Source organism: Aptenodytes patagonicus, chromosome 18, assembly GCF_965638725.1.
Source record: "Aptenodytes patagonicus chromosome 18, bAptPat1.pri.cur, whole genome shotgun sequence".
NCBI lineage: Eukaryota > Metazoa > Chordata > Aves > Sphenisciformes > Spheniscidae > Aptenodytes > Aptenodytes patagonicus.
The window spans coordinates 10,310,554-10,324,677 of record NC_134966.1 but is presented as its reverse complement, the minus strand read 5'-3'; the positions used below and the strand labels follow the sequence as shown (position 1 = coordinate 10,324,677).

Genomic DNA, 14,124 nt, shown 5'->3' with positions numbered 1-14,124 from the left:
TATTCTGATGTGCTATTTTCATAGATTGAGAGCAACATCCTCCCTCAGAAAAACAGAAGTGATTCCTGAATTAATTTAGATTTCCCGCTGCCTTGTTAGACCAGCTGGATATGGCACGCTTCATCTTCTCTGCAAACAGTGCCGCGGTCCCTCTGGGACACTCAGCACTTTATAAACCTGTCAAGCCCTTAAAGCCGGTGACCATGAGGCTTCACAACAAAACGCGTTGAGGTTTATGGCCACACACACACCAGCCAGCCCCGGAGAGGAGAACCGGCATGGATGGTTTTGGAAGTGAGGGGATGTTGTTTTGTGCTACGGTTTCATTTAAAAGCAAGGAAAAAAAAATGCACTGCATGATTTATTTTAAAGCATCCAAGCTGCTGCAAACTGCAATGCTTTGAGATCATATGTATATACATGGGAAACAGGAGTTTGTCTCCAACATCATTTGCATTTGTCCCTTCCCTCCCTCCCTCATGCAGTGAGTGTTTTTAAAAGGACTCATCCTGGAAACGGCTGGAATACCTGCAACTTCTGCGGAAATCAGAGACTTCTGGGTGCAGAGCACCTGATCAAGCTGGTTTTCATTTACAAAACATACTGTTCTGCCAGTTCCCCCCTGCCCAGCACCTCCAACGCTGATTTATTTTCTCTACTCTTCCGACAAGCTTCAGAAGATTTTTTTTTTTTTTACACAAACAACGTTGATTCAGCATCTCTGTGACCTGCCTCAGGACGAGGGCTCCCCATGACCCTCGGCGCACAGCTCCTGGCACAGCAGCACGGGCAATGCGCGACCAACGTGCCCTCGCATCCCCTGGGCTGCTCCTTCTGTTTAGACCGATGCCCATCCCCGGAGCACAAGGCCACATGGTTTTGGGCTTGGAGCTGCAGGTTGGTCCCTGCGAGCCGCGCTCAGCTGGCCGACGCTGGCTGTCTCCCAGCTGGAGGGGGCTGCCGGCTCCTGGCCGCTCCACTTTCCTCCCACATGGCAGTTTGCTCAGCCTAACAAGCCAGCATCTGATGAAGTCTCTGCCGTTTGGGTCCCTCAGGGATTATAATATGACTGCAGCAGGTCCTAGCTATTCTCTGCAGCCCAGCATGTTGTTGCTTCATTAAACGCCAAATTGTTACATTAATTCTAACTGCCCTGTAGAGATGTAGCTGTCAGGAATGATTTACTCGCCTCCAGCTGACTCGGAGACTTTTTACAGGCTCCTGCATAGGAGCTGGAAGAGGCCAGTGCCCAGGTGGGAGCGGGACGCAGGCCGTGTGTCCAGCCAGATACTGGCAGCAAGTGGCTCTGCCCTCCCCGGAGAGACAGAGACGCTCTTCAGAACCACAGTGGAAAAATAACCGGCGAGCTAAAAAAAGGTGTGGAGTTTGTTTTTATCTGAACTGGGGGCTGCTGGCGACCACAATTGCCTGTTAAAATGCAGCATCTTTGCTGGAATATTTACTGAGTGCAAATCTCTGGGATCTCTCCTTCACCCTAGCAGGCAGCTCTGCCTCCGCTGCGGGAGGAGGGTCCGGGTCATATGTAAGTGTCAAAAAACATCTCTGGTGAGTCAGGACTGAGCCATTTGTTAGCTTTTGTCTGTGTTTTCCCTGGGTTCAGAGCAAGAATCTCAGAGCTTCACACACAGCAAATCAGTCAGGTCATCAGCTGTGTGGGAAGAAGGGACCCAGGTCCCCTCCATTCGGACCCTCCTCCCTCGGGAGCATCGCTCTTCCCAGGGCCCTGAAACAGCAGCGAGGGTGCGTTGGCCGGCGCCGGTCCCGGCAGCACCGCTGCCGGCTGCCTGGCCCCAGAGCCCCCGGGCTACAGCAGGTCTCCTTTATTCGTTTGTTAGAAATTACCCGAGTCTTCATTCAAAAGGGAAAGAAGACAAAACGTCTTGATAGCCAATATGCAGTTTCTGCTTATAAACCAGAAAAGATGATTTAAATAGCATCTTCTGTCAGGGGATCATGGTCTGTGTTTTCCGCAGGCAGTACACATACCTTCCTGACACTCCGCTCACACACACACACACATACATGTGTGTGTGCCCTGCAAGAGAAATAATGTGCAGAAACTGACTGTGTTCTAACATGGAAAAGTTCATTTAAATCCAGAAGCCTTGCATATTTGGCTAACAAATTATTTTTCATCCCCAGATTGCAAAATGCTGAGCACAAAAGCAGTGCTTTCTGCATCCTAAATCAATGTTTTCCCCAGGCTCTGTTCCTTATCCACTACACCCGTGTGCCAACAAACACGCCTGCATGTGTGGTTTAGTGCAAAATGCACTCCCACCTAGACACCTAATAAAGATGTCAGAAAGGGAAAAAAAAAAATTTAAACACCTTTGCTTTTTTTCTCGGCATATTTTTGCGAGCTTGGTTTTCTTGTCAGGTTTTAACAAAGTCATTTGCTGCTTTTAAATGTTATTTCAGTGTATAAATCACACAGGTCTCCGCTTTCCTGCCTTCTTCCCCCAGACCTTGGTGTGGGCAGGGAGAGGCAAGGCGGGATGCGCAGGGCAGCGAGCGCACCTTTGTTCAGACGCTCTGACACGTCCGGGAGAAGCCACCGGAGGGGACCCCGAGGATGACCCGGCCCCAGCCACCTTCCCTGCTCCCCGTGGGCGAGGGGTTTCACCTGGCCCATGTCCCCAAAGGGGCACTAATGTCCCCAAAAGGGCACTAAGGTCCCCAAGCCCTGTGCCCTGGGGAAGAGGGCTGTCCCCAGGCCAGCCCTAGGACCCCAGCTGGGGACAACCCCCCCTTTCGCCACCTCGTTCCCCTGGATCAGGCTGGACAAAACCCCCGTGCCCCGGCCCTGTTGGGCTCGGCTCGCACCAGCTCCTCAAGTTGTAGCTCCCATAGAAGCTGTGCGAGCGGAGCCGGGCGGATTAGCCACCCTCCCGGCACACGGCTCCCGCTGGCCTCGCTGCTCCCAGACAGGTTCAAAGGCGTTGGGTTACTGCCCGCTGCAAGCGCCGGCAGCCTCGGCCACTGCAGTAAACAGGTTCCCTTGCAGAGCTGACACCCCCGCAGAAATTGCAGAAAATATTTAACAGTAAGGTGGTGTCTATCCCTCCTAGCCTGAGGGGTTTGCTTTCTGTGGCCTCATACAGGAAATCAGAATAAGAAAAAAAATAAGTTACTTTTACTGTTTGACACAACATCTAATCATTCCCCGCATCTGTAGGGAATGCAAGTTTAGGCACAACTGCTTCTAAAAGACGAATATGCTGTTTGGAAAAAAGGATTCATACGTTAGGTTTTCCTCACTGAGAGCACAAAAAATTTCCTGCCTCCCATGTCACGCACTCACGCGAATCAGCGGAGGCTGTAAAGCTCACCTGCAAATTGAGCAATGCGAAACCCCTCTTCCTAATTCTGTTCGGGTTTTACAAGCTGTCAGTCAATTGGATAGTGTTAGTTTTATTTGCCTCTTTCAAATTGGTTTTCTTTTTAACGGGAAGAAAACATTTATATTAATGGAATCCCTGAGCCTCAGCCCTGAAAGGAGAGGCTGAAATGCAATCCCTGAATTTTATATCAGGACGTTCGGGGAGCTCTTCTGCGTGTTCAGACGAGCACAAGCGCCGGCAACTTTCAGCCCGTTCTGCCTTTCAGAGCAAAGCACAAAGGCAGAGGGGGAAATTTGCATTTCTTCCTTTCTTAAATTCAGCCATCCGCTGGGAATTCCCAGAGTGAGAGGAACAACAGCGCCCGTTATTTGCTGGGAGGGAAACGATGAAAAAAAGATCTATAAAATACGTGTTCAATTACTACAGTTCCTAGTCAGTGGTTTTATAACAGCAGCATTATCCTAAAATCAACTACATTTCTGTCTTTCTGTTCTTATTTCTTTCTTTCTTTTTTAGGAAATAAGAGTCTTTCAGAGTTGTTTTTAGTCTTTTATAGGAAAATATTATTTATGCTTGAACTGCCAAAATGTTTTGATGCAAAACACTTAGCCAGATTTGGTGAGGGTGTTTCTAGATCACAGGGCAAGAGAGCAGAAATCACAGAATTCTTGAAAACGAACTCTTGTTTTCTCTTTGGGTGAAGTTCTGTAATCTGCTTTTTTAAAATCCCACAATTTTCCAATTACTCCGTAAATTTCAGTAAGAAATGTCCTTGCGATCTACCTACGGGCTAGCAGCAACAGTTGTCTCTATCACTCGGTCCTGGAGAAGGAAGAAAAAGCAGCTGCAGACTCTTGCTGCCGAGCCCAGCCCTGGGCTCAGACTCGAGGGCTCAGACCCGAGATCTCAGACCCGAATGAGGCAAATTTCTGCCTTGGCTGCAGGAGGCACAGCTTCACCCATCTGAAAAATTCCCCAGGAGCAGAGACACGAGCAAATTTGCACATATCGCCCCCAGGTCCAAGCTGGTGTGGTGTTTTTACACCAAAAGCCCCATGGTGTCACGCAGTGGGGCTTCCCCCTTCCCTGCCGTAGCTCTTGGACCGGGTCTCCTGAAAAAAAGAGTGGGTTTCTCTGTTGAGCGAATGTTGCAGCACTAAGGCGGTGTGCACGTACCCGTTTGGCTTTGGGCAGGCTTCTGTTAGCTCACTGAGAGCAGAACCCGGACATGTTTCTTCTCCTCAGGTGCAATGCATGTGTAACAGGAGGGGGAAAAGCTGTAAAGAGGCTTACGCAGCGCTGGTGGCTAACAAGTATTTTGCAAACCTAAATGTTTCTGCAAATATTGTCAATACCTGCTCGCTTCCGGAGACGTCGGTGTCCCACCCTCGCCAAGCAAAGGCCAGAGCGGCCGGAAAGCAGGGAGCGACAGCCGTGTGTTATGGCAAGCACACGTCCCCCCGCAGCTGCGAAACAGCGAGGGCGATTATAGCAAGGGGCCGGAGACAACGACACGTCACCCTGTTCCAGCAGTGGCGGTGTGTCCTTTAGAAAAGGTAAGGATCGAAAGCCTGGACTTCCCAGGTGTCGCCGCCGCCTGACATCTGGCGAGTCCCCGGGGCAACGCGCGCCGTGCCGGGGCGCTGGCAGCCGCCCGGGGACAGCACAGCTCTTCCCGTGGGGTCCCCTGCAGAGCGCGGGACGGCGTGTGCCAGTGTCGCCCGCAGAGCCGGGTCCAGAGGCAGCCGCACCCCCGACCCCGGCGCTGCCTCCCTGCCGAAGCGTGCTGCAAATTCACACGCTCTCAAAGATGCTTGATACACTGCAGACCCCGGTACAAATATTCCCCGACTTCCCAGGGGAGTGAGAGGCTCGAAGCCCATGTGCCTGAAATAGTGTTTCCCATCTGATTCTTAAATCAGAGACTTCAGCAAAGTGCTTCACTCTGCTTTGAGGAGCGTGACCACAGACATTTGTATATGACGATACGTGTGTGCACGCGCCTCTCGGGTGTGTGTACACAAACACAGGCTGCGTATGTTTGGTCAAGCTTAATTCCTTAGAGCTTTTTTTCTTTTCTTCCTGATTTCTCTTCCGAAATATTCCAGTATCTGACTTTTAGTGTTGCATGTGCACAACTTTCTGTCCACCGACAGACAATATCAGACTCTGCTATTTTCTACCGCTTTATCAGCACAGATTTCTGCTTTACATATTTCTGCCTTTGCAATGAGTGCTGAAAAATAACCATGACCCGTCATAAATAGCTTGACTGCGATCAAAGCCTGTGCGTGCATAGAGCAGTATCGCTTGGATCTCCCGAGGATTGCCAGCCTCCAAAACTGTCATTTTTTTGTTTCAGTTTATCAAAGCATTCTTACGTCGGTGGGGTTGCTCCTGTAGCTAAAGGGAAGAGTGCATTTCAACACTTTGTTGAATCATGGCATTGAGTTTTGGGGGCTTTGCCTTTTAGTTTCAGGTATTGTATTTACCTGTATGGATGCTTTTGATGTGAATTTAGCAAAAGACTATTTAAAGTTTAGCTGACAAATTTATTTGTAATCTTGAAGTATTTGATCATCAGAGAGAAAGCGAGAATATAAATAAAAGACACTGGACATTCACATAATCTACAGTTAATTCAATAATTTTTACAGATAACAATATACATATTGTCTTGCCTTTCCTCACAATCAGCTCGCACTATATCTGCCTAAATACACAAATGCCTGAAACAGAGAAGGGTCACCAGGAAAGCGTGTGCTCGCTCCGACACGCTCCCAGCGGTGCCAGGAGAACGGCTTGAACTAAACCAGCCGAGACCTCCTGCTGAGAGACCCCCCCGAGAAGGTATTTGGCAACAAGACATCAGGGTGACGTTTGAGACACTTTGCAGTAAAACTGTTGCAAAGGAATTTGAAAGAAAAGCATAAGATTCACAACCCAGAGCCGCTAGTGTTCCTGGGTCAAGAAAGATCACCTCTTGACCTCGTGATAAAAGTGTAGTTATTTGGTAATAAATACATCTATTCACGGTTTAATGCTTATATGGAAGAATAAAACTAGCAATCTACAAATTAAAAAGATGAGAAGCGGAATTAACATATGATTTTCATTTTACAAAGGAAAAGGGTTGTTGATAAATGATTGGCATATTAAAGAGCATTTCATTTTAGAAAAGTTAATGTAAATTCAAAATAAAACAAAACATACCGCATCGGTGCGCTTTTTAAAAAATCTGCTGGAAGAACAGAGAAGTTTTCTACCATGGATTTCTGAAGTGATTCACTATTAACATTTCTCCTATAGAAATATAGACATTGCCACACCTTTTACAGTGGATGAGGACTTTATTTTCTCTTAAAAAGCTTTCGGTGTGGATGGGTGATGAAGCAAGTCCTTGCTTTGGAGAATGCACTGACAACAGAAAGCAAAATACCTTATATCAAATCTGTAAAGCACAAGTCTTGGTGTTTAGTAAAGACACAACAACCAGTTTCGTTTGGACGCTCCGTACGCTAATCACTGCGCTGCGGCTGCCTTTGCCCACCGTCCTCTGCCAACCCGCCGCTGGGTCGCCCTCCGAAACCCCGTCCGCTCTCTCCGTGTCGTCACGCTTTCCTGCCCCGCTCAGCAGTCACAGTTTGTCCCTCCTTCATTTCCAAGAGTAGATGACGTTTAACAGCACCGAGTCCTTTCCCTTCCCACTGCACGGTGGTGGACCCTGTATCAAAATTGAGCGTGGTCGACTTCATCCAGCCAAGAGGCCGGGCTGGCGGGGAAATCCGGGTATCCCCCGCTGCTGCCGGTGGAGAGGTCGGAGCTGGGTCCGTTCCCGGCCAGGACCCTCATGGACTGGGGCACCCCTTGTCCGCTTTGTCCCATGATGCCCAAGCCGTTGTCTGGGTAAACCAAGCTGGAGATTAAAGGCTGGTGGCCTGGCAGTGCTTGCAAGGAAGCCGGTGACTGGGGTATCCCGTAGGGGCTGTTGGATCGCAGGTCGTGGTACTGGTCCTGAGCTGGGATGCCGCTGTGATCCAGCGCAAAGCTCCCGTTGGTCCCAGCCTGTCTCCCCAGAGCAGGGGACGCTTCGTTGAGGTTGCTGTAAATCCCATTGGAATGGCTCATTTCAGACATAGAGGGCTCATCTGAAAGGGAAATGGACTGGTTTTACTGGGAGAGCAACGGTCACGGCTGGCAGCGGTCGCACGGGAACTCCTGCAAGCTCTGGGTATAAACAGATTAGATGGATGGGAGCTGAGCAGCCATGCACTTGACACTTGTAATTCCTTATTATTCCCGTCCTTGTTGGCTGATCTTCATAGAAGGCCATGGGATTATTATTTTTTCTAAGTACAAACATCTAAAATGTTTTGGATTCTAAAAATATGCATGAAAAGTACATAGTAAAATATAAGACTGTGATTTTAAAATAATCCTTTAAAGGGGAATGCGATTTCAATGTCTTTCCACCTTTTGTTCTGCATTTCTATTTGGCTTTGAGGTTTATCTTGAATTTTGATATCATTTTTAGGAGCTACCTGAAGACTCACGGAATGCAAGAAAAGCTCTCCATTGCTCAGAAAAAAAAAATAAATCTCAGCAGTATTTGTCTGCTCAGGAACAGGCTAATGAAATGTACCTGTACGACTTAAAAACACTTCTGAAGAATGGGCAGTATTTTTTAAGTTACCAGTAAAAATTGTTTGCATTCGTTAGGGGCTTTATGGACAGCAAGAGCTGCTCTGTTGCCTAGGATACAAACCTGTTTGTGGCATCAAGCTATCAACAATTGTTCAACATTTTTTAGTTATTATTTATAGTATATTCATATTTAATGACGCTGTGTGTACAAACAGGCTTGAAAATCAAACAGTTTTTAGGAACACAGGAGAGAAGCTGAGATGCAAAGCCCTGTGCGTATAAACATACACGCGTTATAGACATGCGTCTGTGTAAATATGTACACAGAGTTTTGCATTTCAGCTTCTCTCCTGGATTCCTAAAAACCACACACAGAGGCACATTTGGGCACTGCGGTAGCACAGACCAGGTCATGTCGGCAGAGACCATTTGGCCCTGGGGCAGCTCGGGGCTGGAGTTGGGGCCGTGCAGAATGTGCCCCCGAGCAGCGCTGCAGGCACCCACACCCCCCCCCCAACCCGGCACAGGGCCGTATCCTGCTCCTACGGCAGATGCCCTGGGTCTGGAGAGTGCGGGATGAGGCTACGCAGGACAAGAGCTAGTGTAGGCATGTCCCTGGGTTTGTCAACAGAAATCTCTGCTCCAAAAACGGGACCCCCCGGTGCGGAAACCTCCTAACAGGCAGCAGCCTCCCTTCTGCGGCACAGTGGGGAGGTAACAGCTCCCACAGAACCGGGAAGGGAGTCCTAACTAGTAACTACGCAAATAAAACCACCCCTAAATCGGATGAAAAAAAAATTCTACATACTTTTCCCCACAGAAACGTTCAGCGATTCCGGACCCTCCGGTTTCTGCGTTTCCAAGAGTCCCTTGAAAAGGCTGTATATGAGCAGCGGCTCTAACAGCCGCAGCGCCCGCCCGGGGAGCTCTCCCTGCTCTCCCTGCACCTTTTCGGACCTGACACAGCCCCCCCGGAGGAGGAGCGGAGTTTCCCCTGCAGCCACGGCTGCCCCTCGCTGCCGCGGCTCCGGCCGCCCCCCCCCGCCCCCGCAGCCCCGCCGGGACCGGGCAGCCGGGGCCGCACCGCGGTAAATCCCGCAGCTCTGCACCTCTCCCGCCTCGGGCACTTGCTTTCGCTCGTTATGTTATGGCTGAAAATTATTAACGTAGCGCCGGGGGTGGGGGGTGAAAGCAGCCTAGACACGGACAGCAGCCTTGCGGGGAGGGCACAGGCCGCACTCGGCAAAGCCCCGGCTGGGAACGGGGCTCCGGGGACCGACCTGTGAAGGAGACCTCGGCGTCGCTGTCGGGCCCCTCCTCCTGGATGCTGTCCTTGTCGGACTTGGAGGTCCCCCGGGACCGCTTCATGTTCCTGAAGTACTGACCCCACCGCTGCCTCCCCGCGTCCTTCTTCAGCCTCTTCTCCTTGGCCCTGCGGTTCTGGAACCAGACCTGCAAGCAGGGCACGCCGGGGAGCTCCCTCTCTGCGGGGCCGGCTCCTTCCTCGCCGCCTCCCGCCCCGCGGCCCGGGCAGACCCGGCGGGGGGCGAGGGCCGCCCCGTCTCACCTGCACCACCCGCATGTCCAGCCCCGTCTCCGAGGAAAGCTGCTCCCGGACGTGCCGCGCCGGTTTGGGCGAGTTGTTGTAAGCGTTTTTGAGGGTCTCCAGCTGCTTGGCCGTGATGGTGGTGCGGGGCCTCTTGGCCGTGGACTCAGCCTCTGCCGACACGGCGCGAGTTAGAGGCGAAGTTACCACGGGGTGGCCCCGGGGACGTGGGACCCCCGTCCTCCCTCCAGCCACCCCCTGACGGCAGACGCTCCCGGCACCCCTCCCGCCCGGTGCACGAGAGTGTCCCGGAGGGCAGGAAGGCCCCGGGCCGTCTCCCTCTTGCCCTCGGGGGGTGGGAGGGACGGCGCAAGGGGTACCTCTCTGCTTGGCCGTCTCGTAGTCTGCCTTGCAGACCAGCCTGCTGTCCTCCATGAGGTAGAACTCGTCGCCGGTGGCCAGCTGCCGTTTGCAGACGATGCAGGCGAAGCAGTGCAGGTGGTAAACGAAGTCCTGGGCCCGGCGCACCACCTGGGTCGGGGGGATGCCCTGCTGGCAGGCGGCACACTTCGTCCCGAAGCGCCTGAGCGGGGGGGGACAAGCGGCGGCCGCTGAGCGCGGCGGCGGCGGCGGCGGCGGCGGTGGGGAGGGGGGGAGGGGGGGGGGCCGCTGCCCGGCCCGGCGCTGTCCGCGGTGCTGAACCCCGCCCGCCGCGCCGCTGTCCGCGGTGCTGAACCCCGCCCGCCGCGCCGCTGTCCGCGGTGCTGAACCCCACGCGTGCCCGTGCCCGCCGCTGCCCGCGGCGCTGACACCCCCCCCAGGCTGTCGCCCCCACCGGCTTCCCCCCGTCCCCGGCCGCCCCCCGTCCCGTCCCCACGCACTTGAAGAAGTCCTCCTTGCAGTACACGCCGTCCCCGCGGCTGAAGCACTTCTCGGCCAGCTGCGTCTGGCAGTCGGAGCATTTCAGGCACTTGCTGTGCCAGTGCCGGTCCAGGACCTTGAGGATGAACCTGTCCACGATGTGCTGGTTGCAGCCGGCGCACAGCGGGATCTCTGCGGGGAGGCAGCCCCCGTCAACCGTCGCCCCGACGGCCCCGATGCCTCCCGCCGCCGCCCGAGACCGGCCCGGCCCGCCGCCCCCGGGGTTGCCGCCGCCCGACGGCGGACCCGGGGGTGGCCCGGGGAACGGCCCGAAAAAAAACCCGTATTCGTTCAAATTCGTTGGCGCGGCGCCGTGTGAGCGGAGCGCAGGGACCCCCCGGGCCGCGCACACCGGGGAAAGCGCCCGGGGGCGCCGGGGAAAACGAGGAGGGAAGTGATGGGAACGGAATTCACCCCCGGGCCGAGCCGCCGGCAAAGTTGCAACGCAGTTATTCCCGGCTCTTTTTCCTTTTGCTACGCTTCCAAAATTCACCTGCAAATAACGGCGGGGTAGCCCGGCCGGGGTGGGGAAGAAAACTACCAAAAATTACGAGAATTGCACTGAAAATAAAAACGCGGTAGGCTTGTCCTGTCGCCCTGCACATACCGACAGAGATGATACGGAAAGAGATGATATAAGGATACAGATATAGAGAGATATAAAAATAAACAGATACAGTAGACAGAGAACGAAAATGTACAGATATATAGACATAAATATATAGATCTCGGTATATAGGCGTAGATATAGATAGGTAGGTAAAAATGTGGATATAGAGGTAGATAAATATAGAGATATCGGTATAGATACAGACGGAGAGATATATAGAGACGGCTGTATAGATATAGATAGATGCAGACATAAGAGTATCTATATGTAACGATAACTATCTATGGATATATAGAGATGTATGGCTGTGCGTAGGGGTAGAGGTGGAGATGATATCGTTAGAGGTATCAATCGCGTCCTCAACAATTCACGCGTCCAAACAGATAAACCCAATAACGGCAGCGCTAGAGGCAGCGGCCCCGGCCCCGGGCTGCCCGGGGAGGACTGGGCTCCGGTACCGGCACCGGCACCGGCACCGGCACCGGCACCGGCACGGTAACACGGCACAGCCCCGGGCACGGTAACACGGCACAGCCCCGCGAGGTCCCGGTACAGCCCGGCACAGCCCGGCCCGCTCCCGGCCCGCGGCTCTTACGCTGCATGGCGACTCCGCGGGCCGCGGGCACTGGCGCATCTTCCGCGGGGCGCAGCCCCCGCCGCCCCCAGCCCCGCGCCCGCCGCCGCCGCCGCCGCCGCCGCCCCCCGTCCCGTCGCTGCCGAGGCCGGGCCGGGGTGCGGAACCGCCGCGCTCCCCCCCGCCGGCCCTCCCCGGCCCCCCCAAATCACGGCGGCAGTTGCCCCCCTCCCCGGCCGCTGCCACCCGCGCCGCGCCGGGGATTTAAACCGCTAAAGCGGGTTATTTTTAGACGCCGGCCCTCCCCGCCGGTGTCGGTCTGGAGCGCCGGGCAGGGCATCGCGGCGCGCTGTATTTAATCCCCCCCCCCCCCGGGGCCGGCGGCACATCCCCTCCCGCCGCCCCTTCCCAGCCGGGCACGGCGGGAGGGCGACGGCTCCGGGGCGCCCAGAAACGAAACCCGGGCGGGGCCGCCCCCCGACGGGGCCGGCGGCGGGCGGGGGGCCGGGCCGGCGGCGGGGGCCGCCGGGGGAGGCGGGGGGAGGCGGCGCCGGCCGCTGCCCCGAGCTCCCTGTGAGCCGCAAACCCCGGGATCTGCCCCCGGGATCTGCCCCCTGGCCCGGGCAAAGCACCGCGGGGGCCGACCCCGCCGGGCCCGGTCCTGCCGCCGCCCTGCCCCGGCCCTCCGCCACGGTAAGCCCCGGTGAGCCCCGCCGCTCCTTCCCGCTGCCTCCCCGGGCCCCGACGGAGCCCGGCCGGGGACCGCGGTGCCGTGAACGGGCGTCGCGTCCTGCGGGCAAACGGCGTTTTCGCGTGGTTCCTTCTACCGGGGGTTCGGTTTCGGGCGGATCGCCTCCTCCCCCCGATAGCAAAAGCATCTCCTGACTGCCGGGTCAAACGCGCAACTACCGCGGCCGCGGTGACCGCACCGCGGAGAGCCGCTGGGCAGAACCACAGAAAGACAAACCGGGCGCCAAGCGCGGGGCAGGACCGGGGGCACCAGCCCGACGGCGGCGTCTGCCCGGCCCGCGGGGTCGGTCCCGCTCCCGGTGGCGCCTCGGCCGCCGCACACCGGCGGGACCCCCGCCCCGGGTCCTCCCCGTTTTGGTTTTAAGCCCCCGTCGGCCGCGGTCGATGCTGGCGAGAACCGAGACGGCCCCGCACCGGGACGGGACCCGCTGCCCCGAACCCGGCTCTACCACCCCCGGTGAGACCCCCGGCGCCCCGGACACGCCAGGGGAGCGCGGCCCGGTTCTCCCCGCCCCGACAGCGCTCTCGCCGTTCCTTAAGCGGGAGGAAAAAACATTTAGGAGCGGAATTAACGGGAGTTTTTCCAAAGCGGGGAAAAAGCCGAGCCGGAGCCGGGCGGGGCGGCGCAGGGGGTGCCCGCCGTCGGGTGGGAACCGGCGGGCAGAAACTCCCCGTTTCGTCCCTGCCCTCGTTGCGCGGGGAGCGGCGGGGCCCCGGGACAGGAGCCGCCGCTACACGGTGCGGAGCAGAGCTCCCGCCGGGGCTGGGGCAGGGGGTGAGCCCGGGGCAGCCGCCGCGTTTCCCCCCGGAGCGGGCGGGGAGCCCCGGTCCAGACCCGACGGGACCCAAACGGGCGCCTGGAGCGGGCGCGGGGCCGGACCCGCTGGCGTGCGGGGGGCAGCGGGGTGGTCTCTGATGTCGGGGACGAGGCAGGAGAGAACGAGAGGGAGCGTGGGGCGGGCGGGATGGACCGGGAACGGACCCCCCGGTACCGTCGGGCCGCCCGCCCTCCCCTACAGCCAGCCCCGACCGCGGCCCCGACGGTGTCCGGGGGAGCGCGGAACGGGCGCAGGCGGGGGCACGGCCGGGCCGGCTCCCGAGGGCCGCCCCGCTCTCGCCGGGGCTCCCAGAGCCGCCACCGGTGCCTCCGCGGGGGGACGCGGAGGTTTGCGCGCCCCCCCCCCCCTCACCTGGGCTCCGCGGGAAGGGGCAGAGCTCGGCTGCCTTCTCCGAGCCGGCGCGGACCCGCTCCAGCAACATCGCGGCCTCCGCGGGCGCGCCGGGCGCCGTCCGAGGTGCGCGGGTGGCTGCGGAGGAGTGGCGGAGCGGCGCGGAGGGGAGCGCAGGGAGCGGCGCGGGGGCTGGCCGCCGCCCGGGGCGGAGCGGGGCCGGCGCGGGGGGGCGGGCCGGGGGCGGCACCGCGCCGTCGGGCCGGGCCGCAGCTGGGCCGCGGTTCACCGCGGGGCCCTTTAGCATCACAAAAGCGGGGGGGGGCACTGTCCCCCCACGTCCCACGCGTGGCCGGGGCCGCCGCGCCCGACGCGTGGGCTCAGGCCGCAGCCGCCGCCCTCGGGCGCAAAGCGGCCCCGGGGCCCCCGCGAAGCCCCCGACGGCGGCACCGCGCTGCGGCCGGGGGTCGAGGGAGCCGCCGTCGGGGGGAGCCTCCTCCCGGGACCGGCCGCCCCCCGCCCGCCCCCGCGCCCGGATTTCGTTT

General features: G+C 57.4%; 1 protein-coding gene across 1 annotated transcript; it reads right to left on the bottom strand.

The window, feature by feature from the left end:
* Positions 1 to 7,094: 7,094 nt before the first annotated feature.
* Positions 7,095 to 13,670, bottom strand: LHX3 (LIM homeobox 3). Its single transcript, XM_076355420.1, has 6 exons — positions 13,601 to 13,670; positions 10,437 to 10,608; positions 9,936 to 10,138; positions 9,577 to 9,728; positions 9,290 to 9,461; positions 7,095 to 7,513 (listed from the first exon to the last, which is right to left on the bottom strand). The coding sequence occupies exons 1-6, from the start codon at positions 13,668 to 13,670 to the stop codon at positions 7,095 to 7,097; spliced, it is 1,188 nt and encodes a 395-aa protein (XP_076211535.1).
* Between the last annotated feature and the right edge of the window lie 454 nt (positions 13,671 to 14,124).